The sequence below is a fragment of the Gorilla gorilla genome, chromosome 12, assembly GCF_029281585.2.
Source record: "Gorilla gorilla gorilla isolate KB3781 chromosome 12, NHGRI_mGorGor1-v2.1_pri, whole genome shotgun sequence".
Classification (NCBI taxonomy): Eukaryota; Metazoa; Chordata; class Mammalia; order Primates; family Hominidae; genus Gorilla; species Gorilla gorilla.
In genome coordinates this window covers 69,455,845-69,482,819 of record NC_073236.2, presented here as the reverse complement: position 1 = coordinate 69,482,819, position 26,975 = coordinate 69,455,845, and the positions used below count along the sequence as shown (strand labels likewise).

The 26,975-nt window shown below is 45.1% G+C and overlaps 1 protein-coding gene and 1 pseudogene across 2 annotated transcripts; one reads left to right on the top strand and one right to left on the bottom strand.

Moving 5' to 3' along the window:
• Positions 1 to 549: 549 nt before the first annotated feature.
• On the bottom strand, positions 550 to 809 carry LOC101138535 (large ribosomal subunit protein eL39-like; annotated as a pseudogene).
• Positions 810 to 4,463: 3,654 nt separating this feature from the next.
• Positions 4,464 to 26,939, top strand: PCYOX1 (prenylcysteine oxidase 1). 2 transcript variants are annotated; one of them, XM_055378064.2, is made up of 6 exons: positions 4,464 to 4,808; positions 6,045 to 6,251; positions 7,901 to 8,075; positions 20,726 to 20,937; positions 21,281 to 21,433; positions 22,468 to 26,939. In XM_055378064.2, the coding sequence occupies exons 1-6, from the start codon at positions 4,703 to 4,705 to the stop codon at positions 23,124 to 23,126; spliced, it is 1,512 nt and encodes a 503-aa protein (XP_055234039.1). In that variant the 5' UTR covers positions 4,464 to 4,702; the 3' UTR covers positions 23,127 to 26,939. The 2 variants fall into 2 exon arrangements, with proteins under 2 accessions (XP_055234039.1, XP_018876489.2); XM_019020944.4 differs by lacking the exon at positions 4,464 to 4,808 and adding an exon at positions 4,847 to 5,060.
• The last annotated feature ends 36 nt before the right edge of the window (positions 26,940 to 26,975 follow it).

The window sequence follows — 26,975 nt, the reverse complement described above, 5'->3', positions numbered from 1 at the left end:
TGCAGTTGTATCCTGGTACATGTACCTTTTTTTTTTTTTTTTTTTTTTTTGGAGGTTGGGGGCAGAGTCTCACTCTGTGCCCAGGCTGGAATGCAGTCCCACAATCACTGCTCACCTCAGCCTCTACCTCCCAGGCTCAGGTGATCCTCCTGCCTCAGCCTCCTGAGTAGCTGGGACTACAGGTGCACACCACCATGCCAGGCTAATTTTTTTGTATTTTTTCATAGAGACGGGGTTTCGCCATTTTGCTCAGGCTGGTCTCGAACCCTGGGCTCAAACCGTCCGCCTGCCCTAGCCTCCCAAAGTGCTGGGATTACAGGTGTGAGCCACTGAGCCCAGCCTCTTTCTCCAAGTTTAACTTTATTTTGTATCCAACCTATTTTCTTCTCATCTATATTGTTCTTCATGTTCATGTACTAGTTATTTTTGTTTGTTTGGGTGAAGTATTGTAATTACAGAAATGAGACTTTTTTTTTAAATGAAAGGCCTCACATATTTATTACTGAACCCAGCCAACCAATGCTTTCATAACAGATTCGGAGAGGAAAACACGTCGAACTCTCCACATAGGGGTGACATTTTCAGCTTGATATGGTAACGTGATTGTGACCTTCAGACAGCATAAATATGTGTGCCATCTCATGTACAATTCCTTATAGACCCAGCTTGGTTCTTCTCCAATGTCTCCTTTTGGAGTTGTACCTGATTTTATTTCCAGTTTTCATCCGAATCCACTGGGGAATGGGACGATTTTGCTTTTGTTTCTTGGGCAGGAATCACTTAATCCTGAAAGTCTTGTGAGAAGACATGGTGAGGGTGGAGTCAAGAACGCACCACGATGGCAGAGAAAGGAAAAGAGGCATGAGATCATTTTATACCCATCATGCAACCACAAGCTTTTCTCAACTGATAATACTAGGACATTAGTTATAGACCCATTTTTTTTTTGAGACGGAGTCTCACTCTGTCGCCCAGGTTGGAGTGCAGTGGCGTAATCTTGGCTCACTGCAACCTCTGCCTCCTGGGTTCAAGCAATTGTCCTGTCTCAGCGTTCCTGAGTAGCTGGGATTACAGGTGTGCACTACCACGCCTGGCTGATTTTTATATTTTTAGTAGAGACAGGGTTTCACCATGTTGACCAGCCTGGTCTCGAATTCCTGACCTCAGGTGATCTGCCTGCTTCGGCCTCCCAAAGTGCTGGGATTACAGGTGTGAGCCACTGCGCCAAGCTCCAACATTCTTTTTTTTGTATTTTTTATTTTTTGAGATCAGCCTGTCAGGTTGGAGTGCAGTGGTGCAATCTCAGCTCACTGCAACCTTGGCCTCCCAAGTTCAAGTGATTCTCCTGCCTCAGCCTCCCAAGTAGGTGGGATTACAGGCATGCATCACCACGCCCAGCTAATTTTTGTATTCTTAGTAGAGGCAGAGTTTTGCCACATTGGCCAGGCTAGTCTTGAACTCCTGACCTCATATATTCTGCCTGCCTTGGTCTCCCAGAGTGCTGGGATTACAGGCGTGAGCCACCGTGCTTGGCTTCCTTTTAATGCATGCATAATGTTCTATTGTATGGTATGTTGGGGAGAAAAAAAGAGTTTTCCTCTACCCTTCCTAGTTTTTGGTTGTGATAGACCCCTGTAACAAAAGACAGATTAACAAGAAGAAAACAAACAGGACCAGGCATGGTGGCTCATGCCTGTAATCCCAACACTTTGGGAGCCCAGGAGTTCCAGACCAGCCTGGGCAATATGACAAAAAACCATCTCTACAAAAAATGTAAAAATTAGCTGGGCATGGTAGTGGATGCCTGTGGTCCCAGGTACTCTACTCTGGTGGCTGAGGTGGGTGGATCGCTTGAGCCCAGGAGCGGGAGGTTGCAGTGAGCTGTGATAGTGCCATTGCACTTCAGCCTGGGTGACAGAGCGAAGCCATCTCAAAATAAATAAATAAAAGAAAGAAAGAAAAAAAGAAAAACAGAAATTTAAAAACATGTAAGTCACGTATTCAAAAGAGAGACCAGGGAAATGAGCAAATCTCCAAGAGGTAGCTTTGAATTCAGGATTATACAGCATCTTCAAAAAAGAACAGTATATGTTTAGAGAAGTGTTAAGAGAACCCGGCACAGTGACACACGCCTGTAATTCCAGCACTTTGGGAGGCCGAGGTGGGTGGATCACCTGAGGTCGGGAGTTCGAGACCAGCCTAACCAACACGGAGAAACCCCATCTCTACTAAAAATACAAAATTAGCCGGGTGTGGTGGCGCTTCCCTATAATCCCAGCTACTCAGGAGGCTGAGGCAGGAGAATTGCTTGAACCCGAGAGGCGGACGTTGCTGTGAGACTGCGCCATTGCACTCCAGCCTGGGCAACAAGAGCGAAACTTCATCTCAAAAAAAAAAAATAAAAGAAAGAAAGAAAGAAAAAAGAAGTGTTAAGAGAAGGAAAATGATTTTGAGTCTCTAGGGGTGGCAAATTATGGGAAGGCAAATACACGATAGAAAAAGGCTCATTAATGAAGTTTGTCATGTAGATTCCTGGCTGATAAAGGTTTGTCAAAAGACAAAATTACAACTAATTTAGTTTAAAGAGCATAATTGGCTTTTAGTTGCGATTGTAGAATTGTGCAACACCTCATTTTATAAAATCGAATGAGTGTTCCTATGAGTTGAGTGGAGGAGGTTGGCTTTCAGAAAGGGCTGAAGAAAGCAGAAAGAGAAAAGTGAATTGGTTGTTTCGAGGTTACTTTCCTTGAAAAGTTTAAAGCAGAGTGTATTTCCTTATCATGTCACTTCAAACTAGTCTGTTGGGAATTTGACTATTATTTTTCTTTCTCCTGATTTCTTAGAAAGTCAGATCGACAACTTAGTTTTGACCTTGTGATGTGGAACATGAGTGACTTGAGTGACTCCATTTTGGTTTAGTCTGTTGGGCCTAGTCTAGTGCAGGAGCTCAGTCCAAACCAATGGCTTCCTATGAATTTTATTTAACAGGTGTAAAATTGTCTTTAGTGATTAACCTTTGTCCTTCCAGGCAGTGTGGGAAGAGGGATACCTTTGCCTTTTAAAATTTATGTCCTGCTTTACTTCAGACATTACACTAAATAGGAGTGTTGAGTATAAAAATGAATTCACAATTAAAGTTGTTAGATAAATTATTTGTATATAACTTTAAAAGGAGATTTTTTTGAAGCTTTGTAATTACATTGAAAGTATATTTGTTTCCTTGAAAACAATTTTTTGAAAAGTGAATAATAATGTAATACAGTTTTCAAATTACTTTATGCTGTTACTTTATTTCTATTGTATTCACATGTGAAAGTATGTGATCAGTTGTTGCTGTATCAGAGATATTAGAGATTCTTTATTAGTTGGGCATTCTTTATGACCTTTTCTATAAAAGAGTAAGGACATTAAAATGTAAGATGCATGATGAAAATATAAGTAGCGAGGCTCATTGTAGTTAGCCTAAATTAAGTAATGTTTAAGGTAGGTGTTCATGGCCGGGCGCGGTGGCTCACACCTGTAATCCCAGCACTTTGTGAGGCCGAGGCGGGTGGATCATGAGGTCAGGAGATCGAGACCATGCTGGCTGACACAGTGAAACCTCGTCTCTACTAAAAATACACAAAATTAGCCGGGCACGGTGGCGGGTGCCTGTAGTCCCAGTTACTCGGGAGGCTGAGGCAGAAGAATTGCTTGAACCCGGGACGTAGAGTTTGCAGTGAGCTGAGATCGCGCCACTGCACTCCAGACTGGGCAACAGAGCAAGACTCCGTCTCAAAAAAAAAAAAAAAGTAGGTGTTCAGAGTAATACTTTTCTACATTATACTGAGAGAAATTATAAATTATAAAGTATATCAAATTATTATATTATTTTACTAATTTTACTTTTATGTAATAAAATGCAATATATTTAAAAATTGTTAAAAAAATAAAAGTTATGTCCTGCTTTTAGGCAAATGGGGGAAGACGGAGAACTTTCCACCCACGTATCTACATCGTATCTACATCTTCTCAATTGTCTTCGGCTTGAAATAATCCTTAGGCTAAAGAGGCGTATTTTGGGGTGGCACATTCTGGTGTCCTTACAGGTACACTACTTTTATACATGTCTGTTACTACTATTACACCCCCTTCACCTTGGGCCACCCCATCCTCAGTCTCCGTCATTTTTCTTTACAATTAGCACCATTTACCCATTCACGGAGAACCTTACAGTTCTCGCAACAGGGTGATCACTCAGTAAGTACTGTTGTCCCTTTGGTCTGTTTCTGGCAGCGATTAGCTGTGTGCATTCTTTGAGAGGAGCGACGGAGGGAACAGAAGAGGGTACTAGTGAAGAACTAAGGTGCTTCACCCAAATAGATAGGGAGGGAGGAGGAGAGCTGAGGCGAGCCTCAGCTTCTGCTTTTTTTTTTTTTTTTTTTTTTTTGAGACGGAGTCGTGGAGTGGCGCAATCTCGGCTCACTGCAAGCTCCGCCTCCCGGGTTCACGCCATTCTCCCGCCTCAGCCTCCCGAGTAGCTGGGACTACAGGCGCCCGCCACTATGCCGAGCTAAATTTTTGTATTTTTAGTAGAGACGGGGTTTCACCGTGTTAGCCAGGATGGTCTCGATCTCCTGACCTCATGATCCACCCACCTCGGCCTCCCAAAGTGCTGGGATTACAGGCTTGAGCCACCGCGCCCAGCCAGCTTCTGCCTTCGATGTCTTCTGAGGGAGGGTGGGCTTCGAGGCGGCAGGATGTGCTTAGGGCACTGAGTGGCCCAGAGTGGCGAGCTCCTGCAGGGTTGAGAGGACCGGCGGGGCGAGGTCGGGGCGGGGCTCGCAGGACCTGGGCGGGGCTCGCAGGGGCTGGGCGGCCTGGGGGCGGGGCTGGGCGGAGCGCGCAGCCGCGCAGCGTTGGGAGGACTGCGGGGCTCTTGAGGCCAGCTGCAGAGCTTGTGGAGGCAATGGGGCGCGTCGTCGCGGAGCTCGTCTCCTCGCTGCTGGGGCTGTGGCTGTTGCTGTGCAGCTGCGGATGCCCCGAGGGCGCCGAGCTGCGTGCCCCGCCAGATAAAATCGGTAGGCGAGAAGGGGGCGGCGCGGGAAGGTGCTGGAGCGCGCCCCGCGCCGGGCGGCCGCTGCGCAGTGCGCCCAGATCCCACAGCCGCGACGCAGTCCAGCGGTGCAGGCCGAGCCAGCTGCGCAGGTCGCGCTTTACCCCATTCACACTTCAGGGCGGCTTTCAGCTCTGCTTGGAATAGGACTGTGCATTCCCAGGCGTGGAGAGGTGCCCACTTGAGGAATGGGCGTGGACGGGGACAGGGGCGGGCGGGCAGGCAGGCGCCTAGCGTACCTGTAGCCTCTGTCTCTTAGGTCTGGGGCTCCGGGGAGGCCTAGGTTTCTCTATCTTCCCGTTGAACACTGACCGTGAAGACTCCAGTGTTCTGGCTTGACCTGGGGCGCCCGGCCAGATTACAGGCTCACGCAGGCACAGCACAGGGAGGAGTGCAAACAAGTTGACCCTGCCTGCTTCCCTTGGGAGGCTGAACCCCCTTCCCCCAGCTCCGCTTTGCTGAGGTCGGCCTGCTCTCAGAGGCCCCTGGCTTGCACAGTTTCTCCGCCTAGGACTAACACAGCTGCAGAAAGAATCTGTTCTCTTTCCAGTGTCAAGAGCTCCAGTGTCAGGAGCCTTGGCTCTTTGCTTCCTGTCTCCCTCCCGCCCCCCTTTAAAGTTGTGTTCTTCGGTATCATTAACCTATCTACATTGAATCTAGACACAACAAAGCTAGGCATAAATGGCCGTCACTTTATTAAGAATGCGTGCTGGAAAGGTCCACCTCTAATGTGCCCGTGAGTTGGGCATCTGGAAGGGTGTGCAGGCCCCTTGGTTCCTCCATAAAGACCTGTGAGAATCTTTGGGCATCTGCAGGTGTCACTCTTCCCCCACCAAATTGTTAATAGCTTTGAGTAACAACCTCCGCTATTAATGGTCTTTCAAAAACAAAACAACTCACAGAGCTGGTAAAAGGGGAAAATATAATCTTCTGTTTTTTTCCCTCATAGCGATTATTGGAGCCGGAATTGGTGGCACTTCAGCAGCCTATTACCTGCGGCAGAAATTTGGGAAAGATGTGAAGATAGATCTGTTTGAAAGAGAAGAGGTCGGGGGCCGCCTGGCTACCATGATGGTGCAGGGGCAAGAATATGAGGCAGGAGGTTCTGTCATCCATCCTTTAAATCTGCACATGAAACGTTTTGTCAAAGACCTGGGTATGTAATTTTGGTCTTGGAGCTCACCAGATTACTGTGTGACATCCCCGGATATTTTTATCAGATGGAGAACTGAAATTTCTGCCTTGTTAATTGCCTTACAGAGACGTTGGTAAAACTGTTTTCCTCACTTTCTTGTTAGTTGGTACTGCCTGAGTTAGGAGCAGTTCTGCTGTAATGGGACACTAGTTGTCTGTATCTTCAGTTATCTGGAATTACAGCCATGGGGTGGGGGTGGGAATGGCTGCCATTGTCTTTTTTTTCTTTTGAGAAGGAGTTTCGCTCTTGTCACTCAGGCTGGAGTGCAATGGTGCGATCTTGGCTCACTGCAACCTCTGCCTCCCGGTTCAAGCGATTCTCCTGCCTTAGCCTCCTGTGTAGCTGGGATTACAGGTGCCTGCCACCACGCCCAGCTAATTTTTGTATTTTCAGTAGTGACGGGGTTTCACCATGTTGGCCAGGCTGGTCTTGAACTCCTGACCTCAGGTGATCCACCTGCCTTGGCCTTCCAAAGTGCTGGAATTACAGGGGTGAGCCACCGTGCCCGGCCTCTGTTGTCTGTTCTTAAAATTCTGGGTTTGTGTTAAAGAATCAGAGAAGGTTTGGAGATAGTCACCTCATTGTGATCATTTTGCAGCTGAGTAAATCAGACCCAGAGACTTGAATTGTCTGGCTCAAAGTCACTCACATATGGCCATGGCCAGGGTCAGTGGCTCATGCCTGTAATCCCAGCACTTTGGGAGGTCGAGGCAGAGGATCGCTTGAGCCCAGGAGTTAGAAACCAGTCTGGGCAACATAGTGAGATCCTGTCTTTACTAAAAATAAAAAAGTTAGCCTGGTGTGATGGCACAAACCTGTAGTCCCAGCTTCTTGGGAGGCAGAGGCAGGAGGATCCCTTGAGCCTGGGAGATAGAAGTTGCAGTGAGCCTTGATCATGCTACTGCACTCCAGCCTGGGCAACAAAGTGAGACCCTATCAAAACAAACCACCACCAACAAAACAAACTCCGTCACACAGCTATGGATGCAGACACGTGCCTAGAACTTGGGACGTGCAACTGCTGCCCTGACAGCAGAGGAGCTGGATAGGTCATGGGGAAAGTCTGACAGGCCTCTGCAGGCCCTTTCGGCAGGGAGTATTTTGTAACTTTGGCCTCCTTCCAGTTATCTGAAATACCCAGTTTTGCAAAATAGGATTCTCACAGGAATGGAAGTGCCTCAGCTGCCTTCCACATCCTCTGTAGATGCTGCCTCTGCTTCCGTTTCCTCCACGAGGGCGAAGGTATACCCAGAACAAATTATGCCATGAAGATGCATGTCTGACATCTTTGTTTTTAAATTGAATTCAGTTGGTACTCTGGCTTTTTTCCTTTGACTATCCAGTTTTTTTAGACTTTTAGTCTAAAAATAGCCAGGTAAAAATATATCTACTTTTGATATATTAATATTTACATGATCATCTGACCCATCGCCTAGCAAATCTGCTTTTGGACAGTGTAGTGAAAGTATAGTGTTTCACACTGTTCCAAAGATAGAGCTCCTTTATGTGTCTCCTGAGAACTGAGGGAAGCCCCAAATTCACTCAGATTACGTTCTTTCATTTGATCAGCATAGACACCACTGACTTAGCTGTGCTTTATGTTTTTGCAGGTCTCTCTGCTGTTCAGGCCTCTGGTGGCCTACTGGGGATATATAATGGAGAGACTCTGGTATTTGAGGAGAGCAACTGGTTCATAATTAACGTGATTAAATTAGTTTGGCGCTATGGATTTCAATCCCTCCGTATGCACATGTGGGTAGAGGACGTGTTAGACAAGTTCATGAGGTAATTTTTTTTCCTTCCATTTAACCTAAGATCTTTTAATTTAGGTTAAATTAAACTTGATGAACTTTAGGAATTATGATTTCTTGTAAGCATTTTCTACCTCACAGCAAGGCCTGTTTATAACATTGTTAGGCAAAATGTTTTGTAGAAACTATGCAGACTATTTGCTTGGATATTGAAAGGTTGGTTTATTTTTGCTTCTGAAGTGTATTTTGCAAATGCTTCTTTAGTGTTGCCAGATACTGTTAGATGCCTTGAATTCTTATGACAACTTACTCTGGTAGGTACTGTTTTTACCTTCTTTAAACAGATGCAGAAGGTGGCGGTGTAGAGAGGTTTTAAGAGGCAAGTTAACCCACATAGTAAGTGGTATAGCTGGAGTTGCCACCCAGGCAGTGTGGCCTTTGAGTCTTCACTCTTAATCTCTATGCTGTGCTGGTGTTGTGTATATGAATGAGATAATGTGTATAAGAGCTTGTAGAAAGGATCAGAAAACTTAAATGGCCTTTAATAGTGACATGTTTTCAGTGAACCAGCAGCCTGAAGTAGAGTAAAAGTTCCATATTCCAATAATTTACATTCTAGCACTGTTTTGGGTAGTGAGAATTCAGGTGCCTTTTTTTCGTCCTTATGCTTTTCTATATTTAAACAGTTTTTTTAATGTGTGTGAATATGTATCACTTTGGTAATCAGGAAGTCTAACATAAAATAGCCAGTCTAATTTTGAAAGGTACAATCTGTATTTTTAAAGCTGTTGGCATATGCTAGTTTTTTAGTTTTTTTGTTTTTTTGTTTCTGAGATGGAGTTTCACTTGTTGCCTAGGCTGGAGTGCAATGGTTTGATATTGGCTCACTGCAACCTCTGTCTCTTGGGTTCAAGCGATACTCCTGCCTCAGGCTCCCGAGTAGCTGGGATTACAGATGCCTGCCACCATGCCCAGCTAATTTTTGTATTTTTAGTAGAGATGGGGTTTCACCCTCTTGGCCAGGCTGGTCTCGAACTCCGACCTCAGGTGATCTACCTGCCTTGGCCTCCCAAAGTGCTGGGATTACAGGTGTGAGCCACCGAGCTCGGCTGGCACGTGCTAATTTTTTTTTTTTTTTTTTTTTTTTTGAGATGGAGTTTTGCTCTGTCGCCCGGGCTGGAGTGCAGTGGCACCATCTCGGCTCACTGCAACCTCTGCCTCCCCGGTTCAAGTGATTCTCCTGCCTCAGACTCCCAAATAGCTGGGATTACAGGTGCCTGCCACTGCGCCTGGCTAATTTTTTGTATTTTTAGTAGAGACGGGGTTTCACTGTGTTAGCCAGGATGGTCTTGATCTCCTGACCTCGTGATCCGCCTGCCTCAGCCTCCCAAAGTGTTGGGATTACAGGCGTGAGCCACTGTGCCCGGCTAGCACGTGCTAATTTTTATGCTGCTTTGCAGTTTTAGGTGCTGGAGGCCAGGATCACATCATTACACTCCAGCCTGGGTGACAGAACAAGATTCCATCTTGAGGGGAAAAAACAAAAAAAACAAAAAAAACATGTCATATGACCAGGTATTGAACAGGACAAATATGAGTTAAGCAGGGCTGGGCACAGTGGCTTATGCCTCTAATCCCAGAACTTTGGGAGGCTGAGGCTGGTGGATCACCTGAGGTCAGGAGTTTGAGACCAGCCTGACCAACATGGTAAAACCCTGTCTCTACAAAAAATATAAAAAATTAGCCGGCGTGGTGGTGCATGCCTGTAATCCCAGCTACTTGTGAGCCTGAGGCAGGAGAATCAGTTGAACCTGGGAGGCAGAGGTTGCAGTGAGCCACGATCATGCCATTGCACTCTAGCCTGGGGGACAGAGCCAGACTGTCTAAAAAAAAAAAAAAAAAAGTTAAGCAGGATATGCTCTGGTTTCTATAACTCATGGTAGTTTGGGGTTTCTTTCTTTCTCAATATCATTCTTAGGTCAGTTCCTTAAATGCCTTTCCCGTGGGTACCTTAAGTTCATCTACAGTGCATAATGTTTTTAAGTAGCCATTCATTCATTCACCCAATATTGAATACCTGTTAGGTGCTAGGCATTGTTCTATGTTGAGAGTATAGGACCTACAACATGTCCTTGTCCTCAAAGAATATATATTCTAGTGGAGAGACAGGCAATACACAACCAAGGAAATATATAGAATTTGCGTAGAGACAGCCAGTCACTTTATAGAAGGTGGGTGGCATGGTGCTGCATACTCAGCACGCAGATCAAGTTCTGATGGCATCAGCCCTGCTTGTGTGTATTGTTTTTCTTTTCTTTTTTTTTTTTTTTTTGAGATAGAGTCTCGCTTTGTCGCCCAGGCTGGAGTGCAGTGGCGGGATCTCGGCTCACTGCAACATCTGCCTCCCAGGTTCAAGTGATTCTCCTGCCTCAGCCTCCTGAGTAGCTGGGACTACAGGCGCATGCCACCATGCCCGGTTAATTTTTTGTATTTTTAGTAGAGATGTGGTTTCACCGTGTTAGCCAGGCTGGTCTCGAACTCCTGACCTTGTGATCTGCCTGTCTCGGCTTCCCAAAGTGTTGGGATTATAGGTGTGAGCCACTGTGCCCGGCCCTCTTTTTTTTTTGATACAGGTCTCACTCTGTCACCCAGGCTGGAGTGCAGTGGTGTGATCATGGCTTACTGCAGCCTGGACCTCCTGGGCTCAGGGGATCTGCCTACCTTAGCCTCTGTGTAGCTGGGACTACAGGCACGTGCCATCAAATCTGGCTAATTTTTTGTATTTTTTTTGTAGAGATGAGGTTTGGCCATGTTGCCCAGGCTGGTCTTGAATTCCTGGGCTTGAGTGTTCCACTCACCTGGGCCTCCCAAAGTGTTGGGATTATGGTCGTGAGCTCCTGCTCCCAGCCTTGTTTTTTTTTTTTTATCTGTGGCTTGCTTGACATGTAGAGAATTGCCCTTTAAGAAATTAAGAAATTACTTTTTTTTTTTTTGAGACGAGTTTCACTCTGTCACCCAGGCTGGAGTGCAGTGGTGCAATCTCGGCTCACTGCAACCTCTGCCTCCTGAGTCCAAGCGATTCTCCTGCCTCAGCCTCCTGAGTAGCTGGGATTACAGGCATGTGCCACCATACCTGGATAATTTTTTTATTTTTAGTAGAGATGGGGTTTTACCATGTTGGCTAGGCTGGTCTCAAACTCCTGGCCTTAATTGATCTGCCCACCTTGGCCTCCTAAAGTGCTGCGATTACAGGCATGAGCCACCGCACCTGGCCTAAGAAATCACTTTTGAAGTGAATTCAAGGTATTACAGAACTGGGAAAAAGAACCAGTGAGGGGATACATAGGTTATACTGTTTTTGACTTTAAAAAATAATTTATGGGCCGGGCGCGGTGGCACACACCTGTAATCCCAGCACTTTGGGAGACCAGGGCAGATAGATCATGAGGTCAGGAGTTCGAGACCAGCCTGGCCAACATGGTGAAACTCCGCCTCTGCTAAAAATACAAAAATTAGCTGGGCGTGGAGGCGCAGCTAATGCCAGCTACTTGGGAGGCTGAGGCAGTAGAATCGCTTGAACCCAGGAAGCGGAGGTTGTGGTGAGCCAAGATCAAAGTATACACAAGGTGGAGAAAGACCTATATAACAGTAGTAAACCATGACACTCGAAAGAGGGCTCAAGCTTGTGGTAGGCAATACTCGAAAACAGTGCATTCATTCATTCTCTGCTGTTGGAGGTACTTGGGCGGAAATCCTGCAGCCCCTGACATCAGCACTAGCTAGCTTAATTTCCAGTTCTGCACATACATTTATGTAGTTGTTCTGGTTGGATGCCATTCTTAACTAATTTTTTTTTTTTTTTTTTTTTGAGACCAAGTCTTGCTCTGTCACCCAGGCTGGAGTACAGTGGTGCAATCACAGCTCACTGCAGCTTTGACCTCCTGGTCTCAAGTCATCTTTCAGCCTCAGCTGGGACTATAGGCATGTGCCATCATGCTTGGCTAATTTTTTTAAATTTTTGTAGAGACAGGGTGTTGCCATGTTGCCTAAGCTGATCTTGAACTCCTGGGCTCAAGTGATCCTCCCACCTTGGCCTCCTAAAGTGTTGGGATTACAGGCGTGAGCCACCGCGCTCAGCCGGATGCCATTCTTTACTCCCAAGTCCAACCTCTTATCTCACTTTTTCAGCAAAGCATTTCCTTAATGCTTCAATCAACATTCATCTTTCTTTTCAAACATCCCTTATTATACGGTGCACACCGTGTGCTTGTCCTATACTACGCACAGTAACTAGAATGTAGTAGATGTTTACTCAGATGTTTGTGGAATTTAAATCTCTGGTCTGCTGATGGCTTCCTGTTGAGATATCTTGGCTTGTAGACTAGGTTAAAGCTTATTCTTCTCTCTCAAGTTAGTGCATTTCTGGGGACTTGTAAGATCCTTAACACTTCTTGATCTGAGACTGATAGACTCACAGGGAAAGGCTTTATAAACACCCTTTCTTCCTTCCAGTTACTCCTACCAAATATTTTGAGTCAATTTTTGTTCTTTCATTTCCCAAACCCACTCTATCTCGAATTCCATCAGCCTTTAAAATACATCCAGTATTCCACTACTTCTCTCCAGGATTACTGCTACCACTTTGTTCCAAGTCACCACCACTGTCTCTTGTCTGGATTGCTAGAGTAGCCTCCTATTATAGGCTGAATAATCCTCTCCCCTGCCGTCTGCCACAAGATGTCCATGTCTTAATTCCTGGAACCTGTGAATGTGTTACCTTTTGAGGTAAAAGAGACTTTGCAGATATGGTTAAGGATGGGTAGATTATTCTGGATTATCTAGGTGGGCCCAATATAATCACAAGGGTCCTTAGAGAGGCAGGAGGATCAGGGTGGGTAGTAGGAGATGTGATGATGGAAGGAAGAGATTGGAGTGATGCTAGGAAGGGGTGTGCGTCCACGAGCCAAGGAATGCAGGTGGCCTGTAGAGGCTGGAAAAGACAGTCTTCCCTCAGAGCTTCAAGAAGGAAACAGCCTTGTGCACACCTTGATTTTAGCCCAGAGAGACTGACTTTGGTCTTCTAACTTACAGAACCGTAAGATTATAACTTTTTTTTTTTTTCAGTATTTATTAATTGTTCTTGGGTGTTTCTCGGAGAGGGGGATTTGGCAGGGTCATAGGACAATAGTGGAGGGAAGGTCAGCAGATAAACATGTGAACAAAGGTCTCTGGTTTTCCTAGGCAGAGGACCCTGCCACCTTCCGCAGTGTTTGTGTCCCTGGGTACTTGAGATTAGGGAGTGGTGATGACTCTTAACGAGTATGCTGCCTTTAAGCATCTGTTTAACAAAGCACATCTTGCACCGCCCTTAATCCATTTAACCCTTAGTGGACACAGCACATGTTTCAGAGAGCATGGGGTTGGGGGTAAGGTCATAGATAAACAGCATCCCAAGGCAGAAGAATTTCTCTTAGTACAGAACAAAATGGAGTCTCCTATGTCCACCTCTTTCTACACAGACACAGTAACAATCCGATCTCCTTCCTTTCCCCACATTTCCCCCCCTTCTATTCGACAAAACCGCCATCGTCATCATGGCCCGTTCTCAATGAGCTATTGGGTACACCTCCCAGACGGGGTGGCGGCCGGGCAGAGGGGCTCCTCACTTCCCAGACGGGGCGGCTGCTGGGCGGAGGGGCTCCTCACTTCTCGGAGAGGGCGGCTGGTCAGAGAGGCTCCTCACCTTCCAGACGGGGTGGCGGCGGGGCAGAGACACTCCTCAGTTCCCAGAAGGGGTTGTGGCCGGGCAGAGGCGCTCTTCACATCTCAGACGGGGCGGCGGGGCAGAGGCGCTCCCCACATCCCAGACGATGGGCGGCCGGGCAGAGACGCTCCTCACTTCCTAGACGGGATGATGGCCGGGAAGAGGCGCTCCTCACTTTCCAGACTGGGCGGCTGGGCAGAGGAGCTCCTCACATCCCAGACGATGGGCGGCCAGGCAGAGACACTCCTCACTTCCTAGACGGGGTGGCGGCTGGGCAGAGGCTGCAATCTCAGCACTTTGGGAGGCCAAGGTAGGCGGCTGGGAGGTGGAGGTTGTAGCGAGCCGAGATCACGCCACTGCACTCCAGCCTGGGCAACATTGAACACTGAGTGAGCGAGACTTCGTCTGCAATCCCGGCACCTCGGGAGGCCGAGGCTGGCAGATCACTCACGGTCAGGAGCTGGAGACCAGCCCGGCCAACACGGTGAAACCCCGTCTCCACCAAAAAATACGAAAACCAGTCAGGCGTGGCGGCACGCGCCTGCAATCCCAGGCACTCGGCAGGCTGAGGCAGGAGAATCAGGCAGGGAGGTTGCAGTGAGTCGAGATGGCGGCAGTACAGTCCAGCCTCCGCTCGGCATCAGAGGGAGACTGTGGACAGGGAGAGGGGGAGGGGGAGAGGGAGAGCTGTTTTTTGTTTTGAGACAGAGTCTTGCTCTGTCACCCAGGCTGGAGTGCAGTGGCACGATCTTGGCTCACTGCAGCCTCTGCCTCTTGGGTTCAAGCAGTTCTCTGCCTCAGCCTCCTGAGTAGTTGGGATCACAGGCGCCCACCACCATGCCCGGCTAATTTTTGTATTTTTAGTGGAGATGGGGTTTCACCATCTTGGCCAGGCAGGTCTTGAACTCCTGACCTCATGATCCACCCGCCTCAGCCTCCCAAAGTGCTGGGATTACAGGTGTGAGCCACCGCACCCGGCCGTAAATTTGTGTTGTTTTAAGCCACTAAGTTTGTGGTAATTTGTTATAGCAGCAGTGGAAAACCAATACACCTCCTAAATCATCTGCCATTACTGTTATATTGCTACCATTTGTTCTCAGGTTAGCAGCCAAAGTAGTTCTTTAAAATCTAAGACTCATCACATCACTCCACTACTCAGAAACCTTCAGTGGCTATTTCATTAATAGAGATTTATAGCCAAAATCTGTTTTGTGACTGAGAAGACATGACAGGATTCTGTGCTCTCATCCCTTACTTTTAAATTTGTTTTCCCCAAAATTCATAGGTTGAAACACTAGCCACCCAGTACTCAGAATGTGACTGCATATGTAGGCAGGGCCTTTAAATATGTGATTGAGTTAAAATGAGGTCTTTAGGGTAGACCCTAAAACAATTTGATGGGTGTCCTTAAGATTAGGACACAGAAGGGAGGCCAAGGCGGGCGGATCACCTGAGGTTGGGAGTTCGAGACCAGCCTGACCAACATGGTGAAACCCCTTCTCTACTACAAATACAAAAAATTAGCTGGGCGTGGTGGCGCATGCTTGTAATCCCAGCTACTCAGGAAGGCTGAGGCAAGAGAATCACTTGAACCTGGGCGGCAGAGGTTGGCAGTGAGCCATTGCACTCCAGCCTGGGCAACAAGAGTGAAACTCTGTCTCAAAAAAAAAAAAAAAAAAAAGACTGGGACACAGAAGAAACACACAAAGACCATGTGAGGACACAGCAAGAAGGTGGCCATCTGCAAGCCAAGGAAATAGGCCTCAGAAGAAACCGAATGCATCCACACCTTGATCTTGGACTTTTGGCCTACAGAACTATAAGAAATAAAACTTTTTTTGTTTAACCCATCCAGTCTTTGGTACTGTGTTATGGCAGTCCTGGTGAACTAATACACTGTTGTCATTTTCAGTAACTGTCCATTATTGAAAATGGGATATTGAAGTCTCCATTATTGTTGAATTATGTATTTCAGTTCTGTCAAGATCATTTGATCATATTCATGAAGGTTTATTTCTGGGTTTTCTTATTTGTTTCAAGGATCTGTGTGTCTGTTTTTTTTTTTTTTTTTTCAGATGATGTTTTACTCTGTTGCCCAGGCTAGAGTGTAGTATGTTCACAGCAACCTCTGCCTCCCAGGCTCAAGCAATTCTCCAACCTCAGGCCCCTTGAGTGGCTGGGACTACAGATGTGCACTACCATGCCCAGCTAATTTTTTTTTTTTTTTTTTTTTTGAGACAGAGTCTCGCTCTGTTGCCCAGGCTGGAGTTCAGTGGCGCTATCTCGGCTCACTGCAACCTCTGCCTCCTGGGTTCAAGCAATTCTTGTGCCTCAGCCTCCTGAGTAGGTGGGACTACAGGCATGCACCACCACCCCTGGCTAATTTTTTGTGTTCTTAGTAGAGATGGGTTTTCGCCATGATGGCCAGGCTGGTCTCGAACTCCTAACCTCAAGTGATCCTCCAGCCTGTGCCTCCCAATGTGCTGGGATTACAGGCGTGAGCCACTGCACCCGGCCTTTTTTAAAAAGTTTTTTTGGTCAGCCTCTTGTAGTCTCTATTGATGTCATAGCCTCCGGCATCTGTGATGTTAAACAATTGCCACAGATTTTTTTTTTTGACACGTGGACACGTGCCCTCAGGATGGGGCTGTTGCATAGAGTGAACTTTGAATCAGATCGAATAAAGACAAGCCTTCAGGATAGAGCTTTTTGGGAGCTGCCAGATAGGTCAAATATTGACAGTTCTCTGAGGATAGTGCTTTTTGGGAGCTACAAACTCGTTGTGTTCTCTCCAGTGGCTTCTAGCTTGCTAGTTTCACATTGCAGTTGGAAGGGTGCTGGTTTTATTTTTTATTTTTTTTTCTCTCTCTCTTTTTCTCTTTCTTTCTTTCTTTCGACAGAGTCTCCCTCTTGTCGCCCAGGCTGGAGTGCAATGGTGCGATCTTGGCTCACTGCAACCTCCATCTCCTGGGTTCAAGCGATTCTCCTGCCTCAGCCTCCTGAATAGCTGGGATTACAGGCGTGTGCCACCACACCTGGCTAATTTTTTATATTTTTGGTACAGATGGTGTTTCACCATGTTGGGCAGGCTGGTCTCGAACTCCTGACCTCAAGTGATCCGCCTGGCTCAGCTTCCCAGAGTGCTGGGATTACAGGTGTGAGCCACCAAGCCTGCCAGACATTTTTCTTGAATAAATACTCCTTGGACTTGGAAAGGCTTTGGTTTATCTGCAGAGCTCTGAAAGAGTCAATGTTGATCATTTTTGGCAGTATTCTCATAGCTTTTATGGAGGAGCAGATTTCCAGAGGTCCTTCCTCTGCCATTCTGGAAGTTTCCTCTCCCCAGTAACATTTCTGGCTGTACCACTCCCAGTTCTCCCATATCACTCTGCTTCAGCTGCTCTGGCTTCATTGTTTCTTGAATGTGCCAGGCAAGCTTCTGTCATGTGACCTTTGCATTGCTTTTACCTCTACCGGAAATATTTTCCCCCAGATGTTTGCCTGGTTTGCATCCTCATCTCCTTCGGGTCTTTGGTCTATATCATCTTCTCAGTGAGGCTTTTCCTGACCACTCTTGTTTTTGGACAGTCTTATTTAGAATTCAACCCTCCTAACCCCATGTATTTCTAGTCTTCTTTTCAGACCATTTTCTCCTTTTTTTTTTCTTTTGAGATGGAGGCTGTCTCTGTTGCCCAGGCTGGAGTGCAGTGGCACGATCTTGGCTCTCCTTGGCTCACTTTGGCTCACTGTGCCACTGCACCACTACGCCCGGCTAATTTTGTATTTTTAGTAGAGACAGGGTTTCTCCATGTTGGTCAGGCTGGTCTCAAACTCCTGACCTCAGGTGATCCACCTGTCTTGGCCTCCCAAAGTGCTGGGATTACAGGCGTGAGCCACTGTGCCTGGCCCCAGTTATATTTTTAAAAAAATTATTATTTTTTTGTTTTTGTTTTTGTTTTTTTTTTAAGACAAGGTCTCACTCTGTTGCCCAAGCTGGATGGAGTGCAGTGGCGTGATCACAGCTCACTGCAGCCTCAACCAGCGGGGCTGAAGTGATCCTCATGCCTCAGCTTCCTGAATAGCTGGGACTACAGGCATGCCTCACCATGCCTGGCTAATTTTTAATTTTTTTTTTTTTTTGAGATGGAGTTTCACTCTGTCACCAAGGCTAGAGTGCAGTGGCACGATCTCAGCTCACTGCAACCTCTACCTCCCAGGTTCAAGCGATTCTCCTGCCTCCGCCTCCCAAGTAGCTAGTATTACAGGCATGCGCCACCATGCCCAGTTAATTTTTGTATTTTTAGTAGAGGTGTGGTTTCGCTATGTTGGCCAGGCTGGTCTGAAACTCCTGACCTCAAGCGATCTGCCCGCCTCAGCCTCCCAAAGTGCTGGGATTACAGGCATGAACCACTGCGCCTGGCTAATTTTTACGTTTTGTGTACAGACAGAGTCTTGCTATGTTGCCCAGGCTAGTCTTGAACTCCTGGCCTCAAGGTATCCTCCTGTCTTACTCTGTCACCCAGGCTGGAGTATATTGGCTGGCTGTTCACAGGTGCAACCATAATGTACTACAGCCTTGTGCCCCTGGGCTTAAGTGATCCTCCCACCTCAGCCTCTTGAGTAGCTGTGACTACAGGTGCATGCTGCCTCATCTGGGTGCTGTTTTTTAGTAGTATTTATTCTGTTTTTTCATTTATTATTATTATTTTTTTGAGACGGAGTCTTGCTCTTCACCCAGGGTGGAGTGCAGTGGTATGATCTTGACTTACCGCAACCTCTGTCTCCTGGGTCAAGCAATTGTCATGCCTCAGCCACCTGAGTAGCTGGGATTACAGGCATGCACCACCATGCCTGGATAATTTTTGTATTTTTAGTAGAGATGGGGTTTCACCATGTTGGCCAGGCGGTCTCAAACTACTGACCTCAAGTGATGCTGCCCCACTTTGCCTCCCAAAGTGCTAGGATTACAGGCATGAGCCACCATACCAGCAGTGTATTTATTCTAATACAATTAGTTGTATCATGAAACAATTAGAGTGCTCTCTGTTTATATTGTGTATATAGTTTCATCTCACCGCTGCCACCCCGCCCCCCCCAAGGAGACTTGCTTGAGTGAGGTTGCAGCTCTGGCAGGAGCAGTTGGGGAATATGTTTTTTATAGCATCATTAGTAGCTTATTTAATTGACTGCTATTTTCTCATGTTGACCATTAGCCAAAGATCACTCTTCTTTGGATATGAGATATCCAGGCTATTATTTTTCTGAAGAATTCAGTGTTTCCATCCTACTTTTTCCAGTCTCCTAAAGACTGGGACCCAAATGCTGTGGTTAGAAGGCGTTTAGTTTCTCAGTTTTTCCAATAAAAATGTGTTTAACATTTTGTACACTTATACTACTACTATGCTTTTAGTAGGTAATACTGAAATGGTTATAATACTGTCCCTTGTTCTGTAAAAAAATATAGTACATTTTGAGAGAAAAAACTTGATGTGAAAGTTTCCCTTCCATGATCAGTGATAGGGATCTTTCCTTGGCTCTTAATTTCTTATTTTCATATACTTATCTCTGCATGTGCCTTATTACTTATCCCTAACTATAAGCCCCTTAAGGGAATAAGAGATAAACCCCTCATTACTTGTCCCAAACTTAAGCCTGTTTTCCATCTTTGTACTATTTGCAACATGAAAAATTGTGTTTGAATTACTGAATGCACTAATTTATGTGAATGTTGTTTTAAATCCATAAAATGCAGAGAAATGTTGGGTGATATTTTTCTTTTTGGTCAAGTGATGTTTTCTAAAAAATAATAGAAAGCATCTAATTGTTGAATGAGTGGCACTGGTGCTAAGTTTTATGAGGCTTCTGGAGATGATATAACTGTGGACTGGGAAGTTGAGCAAGACTTCAGAGAAGGTGGGATTCAAGTTCTGTTAAGGAAGAATAGATGTTCCATGGTTAGGAATGGGAAGTGTATTCAGGTTGGAGGGAAGAGCTTGTGCACTGGTGGGGATACAACATGTAGGGCAAATTTAGAGACCAGTGAATGGGTCAGGTGTGCTCCAGTGGAGACTGTGCATGTGTGGGTGATTGACAGCAGAGTGGGCAAGTTGTGATTGAGCCTTATACTTGCCATGTGGCCTTTAGACAAAGTATTTTACTTCTACTTTTTTTTTTTTTTTTTTGAGATGGAGTCTCGCTCTGTTGCCCAGGCTGGAGTGCAGCGGTGTGATCTCAGCTCACTGCAACCTCTGCTTCCCGGGTTGAAGCGATTCTCCTGCCTCAGCCTCCTGAATAGCTGGGATTACAGGCGTGCGCCACCAGGCCCAGCTAATTTTTGTATTTTTAGTAGAGACGGGGTTTCACCGTGTTGGTCAGGCTGGTCTCAAACTCCTGACCTAGTGATCTTCCTGCCTTGGCCTTCCAAAGAGCTAGGATTACAGGCATGAAGCCACCGCCCCTGGCCTTCCTTCTACTTTTTATTTTTCCTTTTTCTTCTTCTTTCTTTCTTCCTTAGTTTCTTTTCTTTTCTTTTTTTTTTTTTTTAAGAGACACTGTCACTGTCTGGCCCAGGCTGGAGTGCAGCGGCATGATCACAGTTCACTGCGGCCTTGAATTCCGGGGCTCAAGCAGTCCTCCTGCCTCAGCCTCCCAAGTAGCTGGGACCACAGGCATACACCACTATGCCCGGTTAATTTTTGTATTTTTAGTAAAGATGGGGTTTTGCCATGTTGGCCAGGCTGGTCTTGAACTCCTGACCTCAGGTGACCCGCCCACCTCTGCCTCCCAAAGTGTGGGGATTATAGGTGTGAGCCACTGCACCTAGATGTCAGTTTGATTCTTATGATGCCACTTCCCTTCTTTATACATCCCCTTCCCCACATCTTGTTTGGTATTTAATGGATTTCTCTTCTTTTCCAAAGGATCTACCGCTACCAGTCTCATGACTATGCCTTCAGTAGTGTCGAAAAATTACTTCATGCTCTAGGAGGAGATGACTTCCTTGGAATGCTTAATCGAACACTTCTTGAAACCTTGCAAAAGGCTGGCTTCTCTGAGAAGTTCCTCAGTGAAATGATTGCTCCTGTTATGAGGGTCAATTATGGCCAAAGCACGGACATCAATGCCTTTGTGGGTAAGCCAGGGCTTGAAACAGTGGTGGACATTAGTTCACAAAGGGGCTTACCTGATGCTGTGGTGATTCCTGACTTTAGGCTGTGGATTGGCGGCTACTTTTCTCTGTGAACTTCAGACATTGTTAGCAAAATTGTGCATATGTAGATGTGCATTTTTAGGGGGAGAGGGTCTTTAGCTTTCATTAGTTCAGTTATTCTTAACTGGGGGAGATTTTGCTCCCAGGGGCCATTTAGCAATGTCTAGAGACATTTGGAGTAGAACATGTAATTGGGAAGGGAGAGTGGGTAGAGAGCCTCTTACAAAAAGTCAGAATTAAAACACATTTTTCCTCCTATTGACAGGGGCAGTGTCACTGTCCTGTTCTGATTCTGGCCTTTGGGCAGTAGAAGGTGGCAATAAACTTGTTTGCTCAGGGCTTCTGCAGGCATCCAAAAGCAATCTTATATCTGGCTCAGTAATGTACATAGAGGAGAAAACAAAGACCAAGTACACAGGTAAGCTTGAATTTCTGTCTTATTGTTCCTGATTTCCCCTGCAGAAAATGATTGCTCAGGGAGAAACACTTCTCTTCTGTCATCTCTTACTCAGTTCTAAAATGATGAAACTTGAAATTGTATATATTGTACCATGTAGAAATATTCCCCAATGGGTCGGGCACAGTGGCTCATGCCTGTAATCCCTGTACTTTGGGAGGCCAAGGAGGGTGGATCACCTGAGGTCAGGAGATCAAGACTAGCCTGGCCAACATAGTTGAACCCTGTCTCTACTAAAAATACAAAAAATTAGCCGGGCGTGGTGGCAGGTGCCTGTAATCCCAGCTACTCGGGAGGCTGAGGCTGGAGAATCACATGAACCCAGGGGGCAGAGGTTGCAGTGAGCCAAGATCACACCACTGCACTCTAGCCTGGGTGACGGAGTGAGACTCCATCTAAAAAAAAAAAAAAAAAAAAAAAATTCCCCAATGTAGTTAAGTGCTGTGGCATGACTCCTTGGATTTGAAAAATAATCTTTTTTTTTTTTGAGATGGAGTCTTGCTCTTTTGCCCAGGCCGGACTGTAGTGGCCTATCTCGGCTCACTGCAAGCTCCGCCTCCCGGGTTCACGCCATTCTCCTGCCTCAGCGTCCCGAGTAGCTGGGACTATAGGCGCCTGCCACCGCGCTCGGCTAATTTTTTGTATTTTTAGTAGAGACGGGGTTTCACCATGTTAGCCAGGATGGTCTCGATCTCCTGACCTCGTGATCCACCCACCTCGGCCTCCCAAAGTGCTGGGATTACAGGTGTGAGCTGCTGCGCCTGGCCGAAAGATAATCTTATCTTCAAAAGTAAAAATTCTGTATTTTGTACTTATTGACATTCTGAATAAGAAATTGGCCTCAATGTAATAAAAATGCAAGGGACAACTATCTTAAGGGATATAACTTCTTCAATTCTTTAGAATTATAGAGAAATTATGAAGAAGGTATACAATTATTTTTAGAAGGTATGTTAGAAACACTAAACAAATATATGCCTCCTTATTTCCTCTAGGAAATCCAACAAAGATGTATGAAGTGGTCTACCAAATTGGAACTGAGACTCGTTCAGACTTCTATGACATCGTCTTGGTGGCCACTCCGTTGAATCGAAAAATGTCCAATATTACTTTTCTCAACTTTGATCCTCCAATTGAGGAATTCCATCAATACTATCAACATATAGTGACAACTTTAGTTAAGGGGGAATTGAATACATCTATCTTTAGCTCTAGACCCATAGATAAATTTGGCCTTAATACAGTTTTAACCACTGATAATTCAGATTTGTTCATTAACAGTATTGGGATTGTGTCCTCTGTGAGAGAAAAGGAAGATCCTGAGCCACCAACAGATGGAACATACGTTTGGAAGATCTTTTCCCAAGAAACTCTTACTAAAGCACAAATTTTAAAGCTCTTTCTGTCCTATGATTATGCTGTGAAGAAGCCATGGCTTGCATATCCTCACTATAAGCCCCCGGAGAAATGCCCCTCTATCATTCTCCATGATCGACTTTATTACCTCAATGGCATAGAGTGTGCAGCAAGTGCCATGGAGATGAGTGCCATTGCAGCCCACAACGCTGCACTCCTTGCCTATCACCGCTGGAACGGGCACACAGACATGATTGATCAGGATGGCTTATATGAGAAACTTAAAACTGAACTATGAAGTGACACACTCCTTTTTCCCCTCCTAGTTCCAAATGACTATCAGTGGCAAAAAAGAACAAAATCTGAGCAGAGATGATTTTGAACCAGATATTTTGCCATTATCATTGTTAAATAAAAGTAATCCCTGCTGGTCATAGGAAAACACACGGTTCTAATTAAGTGTGAAGGTATAGCTATTGCACTTATGCCATCTCCAAAATTTCTTAAGTATTCTTTCACTATCCATTAGGAGTTTTTCTTAAACTTGTCTGATAATAAGAATCACCTGGAGTTAGGAGGTGGCAGTTGCAGTGAGCCAGTCGCACCATTGCACTTCAGCCTGAGCAACAAGAGCAAAACTCCGTCTCAAAAAAAAGTAAATAAAAATAATCATCTGGAGTTTGTTAAACCATATGGATTCTCAAGCTCCTCTCTTGAAGATTCTGATTCAGTAGGTCTGGGGGTGGCACCCTGGATTTTGATCAAAATTGTAGAGCATTTTAAGGTGAGTACCTGAGGGAGAACTTAAAGACATCTTAGTTGGGGAGTAGTCCTTTTGAATTTTACAGCTAGATGTAATCTTCAGTCAGAGAAAATTTATGGGAGCTGGTGTCTTATGCCTGACTCTTAGTAATTTCATACCGGTTTGAAGTACGTGTGCCCATGCCTAAAGCCTTGACTTTCAGAATGTTGTCTTTTGATTCTTCTGTCTTGATTTGATTAGGGGTGAAATTTAGAAGTCTTAGTAATGTAACTTGAAGATGTTAAACAAAAATCTCAAGTAAAATGAAAAGCAAATATGGGCTACTGAATTAAGAAACTGGCATTCTATTATTAAATCCTCACTTCACGAGCTTTTAAAAATACTGAGAGACCCCCATAACCAGAGATTCAGATTCAAAGACTGAGGATAGGCCCTTAGCATTGTAGCTATTTAAAGTTTCTAATGTGCACCCAGGGTTGGGAATCACCAATGTGGGTGTGAAAATGCCTACAAAGGGTTTTAGTGCCTTAGAAGTCCTAAGAAACCCAATCTGTATCAAAGCAGATCCATTTTGCAAGGATCTTTCTTTTAGAACTTTCTCAGTTCTCTTAGTAAGAACTTTAGAAGTAATCTTGATAATAAGCACAGACAGCCTAACAGCAGAGGCAACTTAAATAACTCCCGAGCAGTTGGCACTAGAACAGAATACTTGGAATGACACCAAAGTTAACCAAGTCCAGCATATGTCCAAAGAGTTAAGTGTTTCATTTACTGTAGCCTTCTGGGTGAGAAATTGGTTGCTGAAATCTTAAGACAGTGGTCTCAACCTTGGCTGCACATTGGAATCACCTGTAGGGTTTTAAAGCATCCAAATGGTAATTAACAGGCAGCAAAACTTGAGAACTAGTTCTGCATCTACTGTACAAAGATCATGATTAACTGTCAAGACACTGGTAGAACAGAACAAGCAAAAGATTAAGAGTTCAAAAGTAAATGCAACCAATTTAACATGTAGTGTTATTAAAAAATTAAATAAAAAGGCCTAGACCAGCCTGGGCAACATGGTGAAACCCCCTCTACAAAAAATTTTTAAAAAGTTGGCCAGGCATGGTAATGCGCGCCTTTGGTCCCAGCTGCTCAGGAGGCTGAGGTGGGAGGATCACTTGAGCCTTGGAGGTCAAGGCTGCAGTGAGTCATGATCATGCCACTGTACTCCAGCCTGGGCAACAGAGACCATCTTAAAAAAAAAAAAAAATCCTTCCATTGAATAGAAACTTAAAAGTCCTTCATCAGATCATGGCATTAGCTACTTTAGCAAAATAGTGTAAACTTTGGTTTTGAGTAAAAATGACTTCTTCCCTACCACAGTTGTGAATGTTAATATGCTGATAAAACTGCCAAGATATATTTGATAGGTAGGGGATTAAACTCATGGTTTGTCAAAAGGGTGTTTTTTTCTAGTTTTATTCTTAACAGATATGTTGAGGTATTCATATTTGTTTCCTTTTGCGGTTTTAATGAAGACAATTTGTAAAGTAATACTGTTATGTATATGCTAAATGTTGGTAAATACTAATTAATTTCCATCATTTGTAGACTTGTTTTGCAATGGGATATATTTTTACTTATAATACCAATTTAGGCTGGGCGCAGTGGCTCACACCTGTAATCCCAGCACTTTGGGAGGCCAAGGCAAACGGATCACGAGGTCAGGAGATCAAGACCATCCTGGCCAACATGGTGAAACCCCATCTCTACTGAATATACAAAAATTGGCTGGGCATGGTGGCGCATGCCTGTAATCCCAGCTACTGTAATCTCAGCTACTCGGGAGGCTGAGGCAGGAGAATTGCCTCAACCGGGAGGCGGAGGTTGCAGTGAGCCAAGATCGCACCACTGCACTCCAGCCTGGCAACAGAGTGAGACTCTGTCTCAGAAAAAAAACAAAAAACCAATTTAGGCTGGGTATGATGGCTCACCAGCACTTTGGGAGGCTGAGGCAGGTGGATCTCTTGAGGTCGGGAGTTTGAGACCAGCCTGGCCAACATGGTGAAACCCTGTCTTTACTAAAAATACAAAAATTAGCCAGGCATGGTGGCGTGTGCCAGTAATCCCAGCTACTTGGGAGGCTGAGGCGCGAGAATCGCTTGAACCCTGGAGATGGAGGTTGCAGTGAGCAGAGATCACACCACTGCACTCCAGCCTGGGCAAAAGTGAGACTGTGTCCCAGAAGGAAAAAAAAAAAAAAATTAAAAATGTTGCTGGTATTACATCAAACCTACTCTGGATAAATTTTCCAGTAGGGCATCTGAAATTGCTTTGGCAAAAGCAAAACAGGTTATCAATATACCAAGGACATTAAGTAGTTTTAATGCAACTACAGTGTTGAGTACTTTTTTACTGGGAGAAAAATCCTAGCAGAACCTGCTACTCCGGGCACATTAGGTAGTTTTATGCAACTATAGTATTAAGAGTTTTATTGGAAGAAAAAACACTGTCAGAGCTTGCTGCTCCAGACCTTTTTTTTTTTTTTTTTTAATAGAAGAGACTGGTAAAAATGATGCAGGGGCTGAATGAAAGCCAGTTCTGCTCCAGTGGTTCTCTGAGTTGAGCATGCATCAGTTACCTTAAGGGCTTGTTAAAACATCGCTAGGCTCCACCCTGTTTATTCAATAAGTTTGTTATGGGATATAAGAAGTTGCATTTTATTAAGTTCCCCAGTGATGCTGCTGTTCTGCTATAGGAACCACACTTGAAGAACTAGTTCTACAATTCAGCTATATGTTGTAAAGGAGTCAATGAAGATTTATAAAGAGTTGCTGAAAAATGGAGTAACAGTGTATGGGACTTCACATCAGTTCTCCTTATTGTGATTGTTAGTTTGATCCCTCTTGTTCTTTTGTTGTAAACATTTTCTATGATTAATTAGGAAATGCCGTTTAAGAGTGAGAGAGGTATGTATCTATGAGCCATTGTGTTTGGTGTTTTACAAGAACTTTACCATACTTGTGTGTAGTCCATTCTGTACAGTTTAAAAGTGATTCACGATTTGCAGGCTTTTTATCAGATCACAAAAAAAATCAGGCTTAAGCATTTGCTTGGTAAGGTTTCTTAAGATTAGGTTTATAATACAACCATCTGTAATGTATCTCTCGTTTGAGCTTGTGGGCCATACAATTAATTAACTAGATGAATACATTGTGGACAGCATCCTCGCTACCCTTCTCTACTCACTCACAAAGAACCATGATACACTGGAATGTTTTTCTCTGGAATCCTCTTTCTACTCTTGTATTAAAATTTTTCCCCACTTCATGATTATGTTCAAAATAAACAACTACATCATTACTTCCTGTCTTTTGCTTCTGTTGTACTATATTTGGA

What these genes read in the sequence shown, in the direction of transcription:
- PCYOX1 (XM_019020944.4), top strand. Translation starts at nt 4,949, where the DNA reads ATGGGGCGCGTCGTCGCGGAGCTCGTCTCCTCGCTGCTGGGGCTGTGG. An exon ending in GTGTTAGACAAGTTCATGAG is followed by an intron (nt 8,076 to 20,725) that starts GTAATTTTTTTT and finishes TCTTTTCCAAAG; the next exon opens with GATCTACCGCTACCAGTCTC. An exon ending in AACAAAGACCAAGTACACAG is followed by an intron (nt 21,434 to 22,467) that starts GTAAGCTTGAAT and finishes TATTTCCTCTAG; the next exon opens with GAAATCCAACAAAGATGTAT.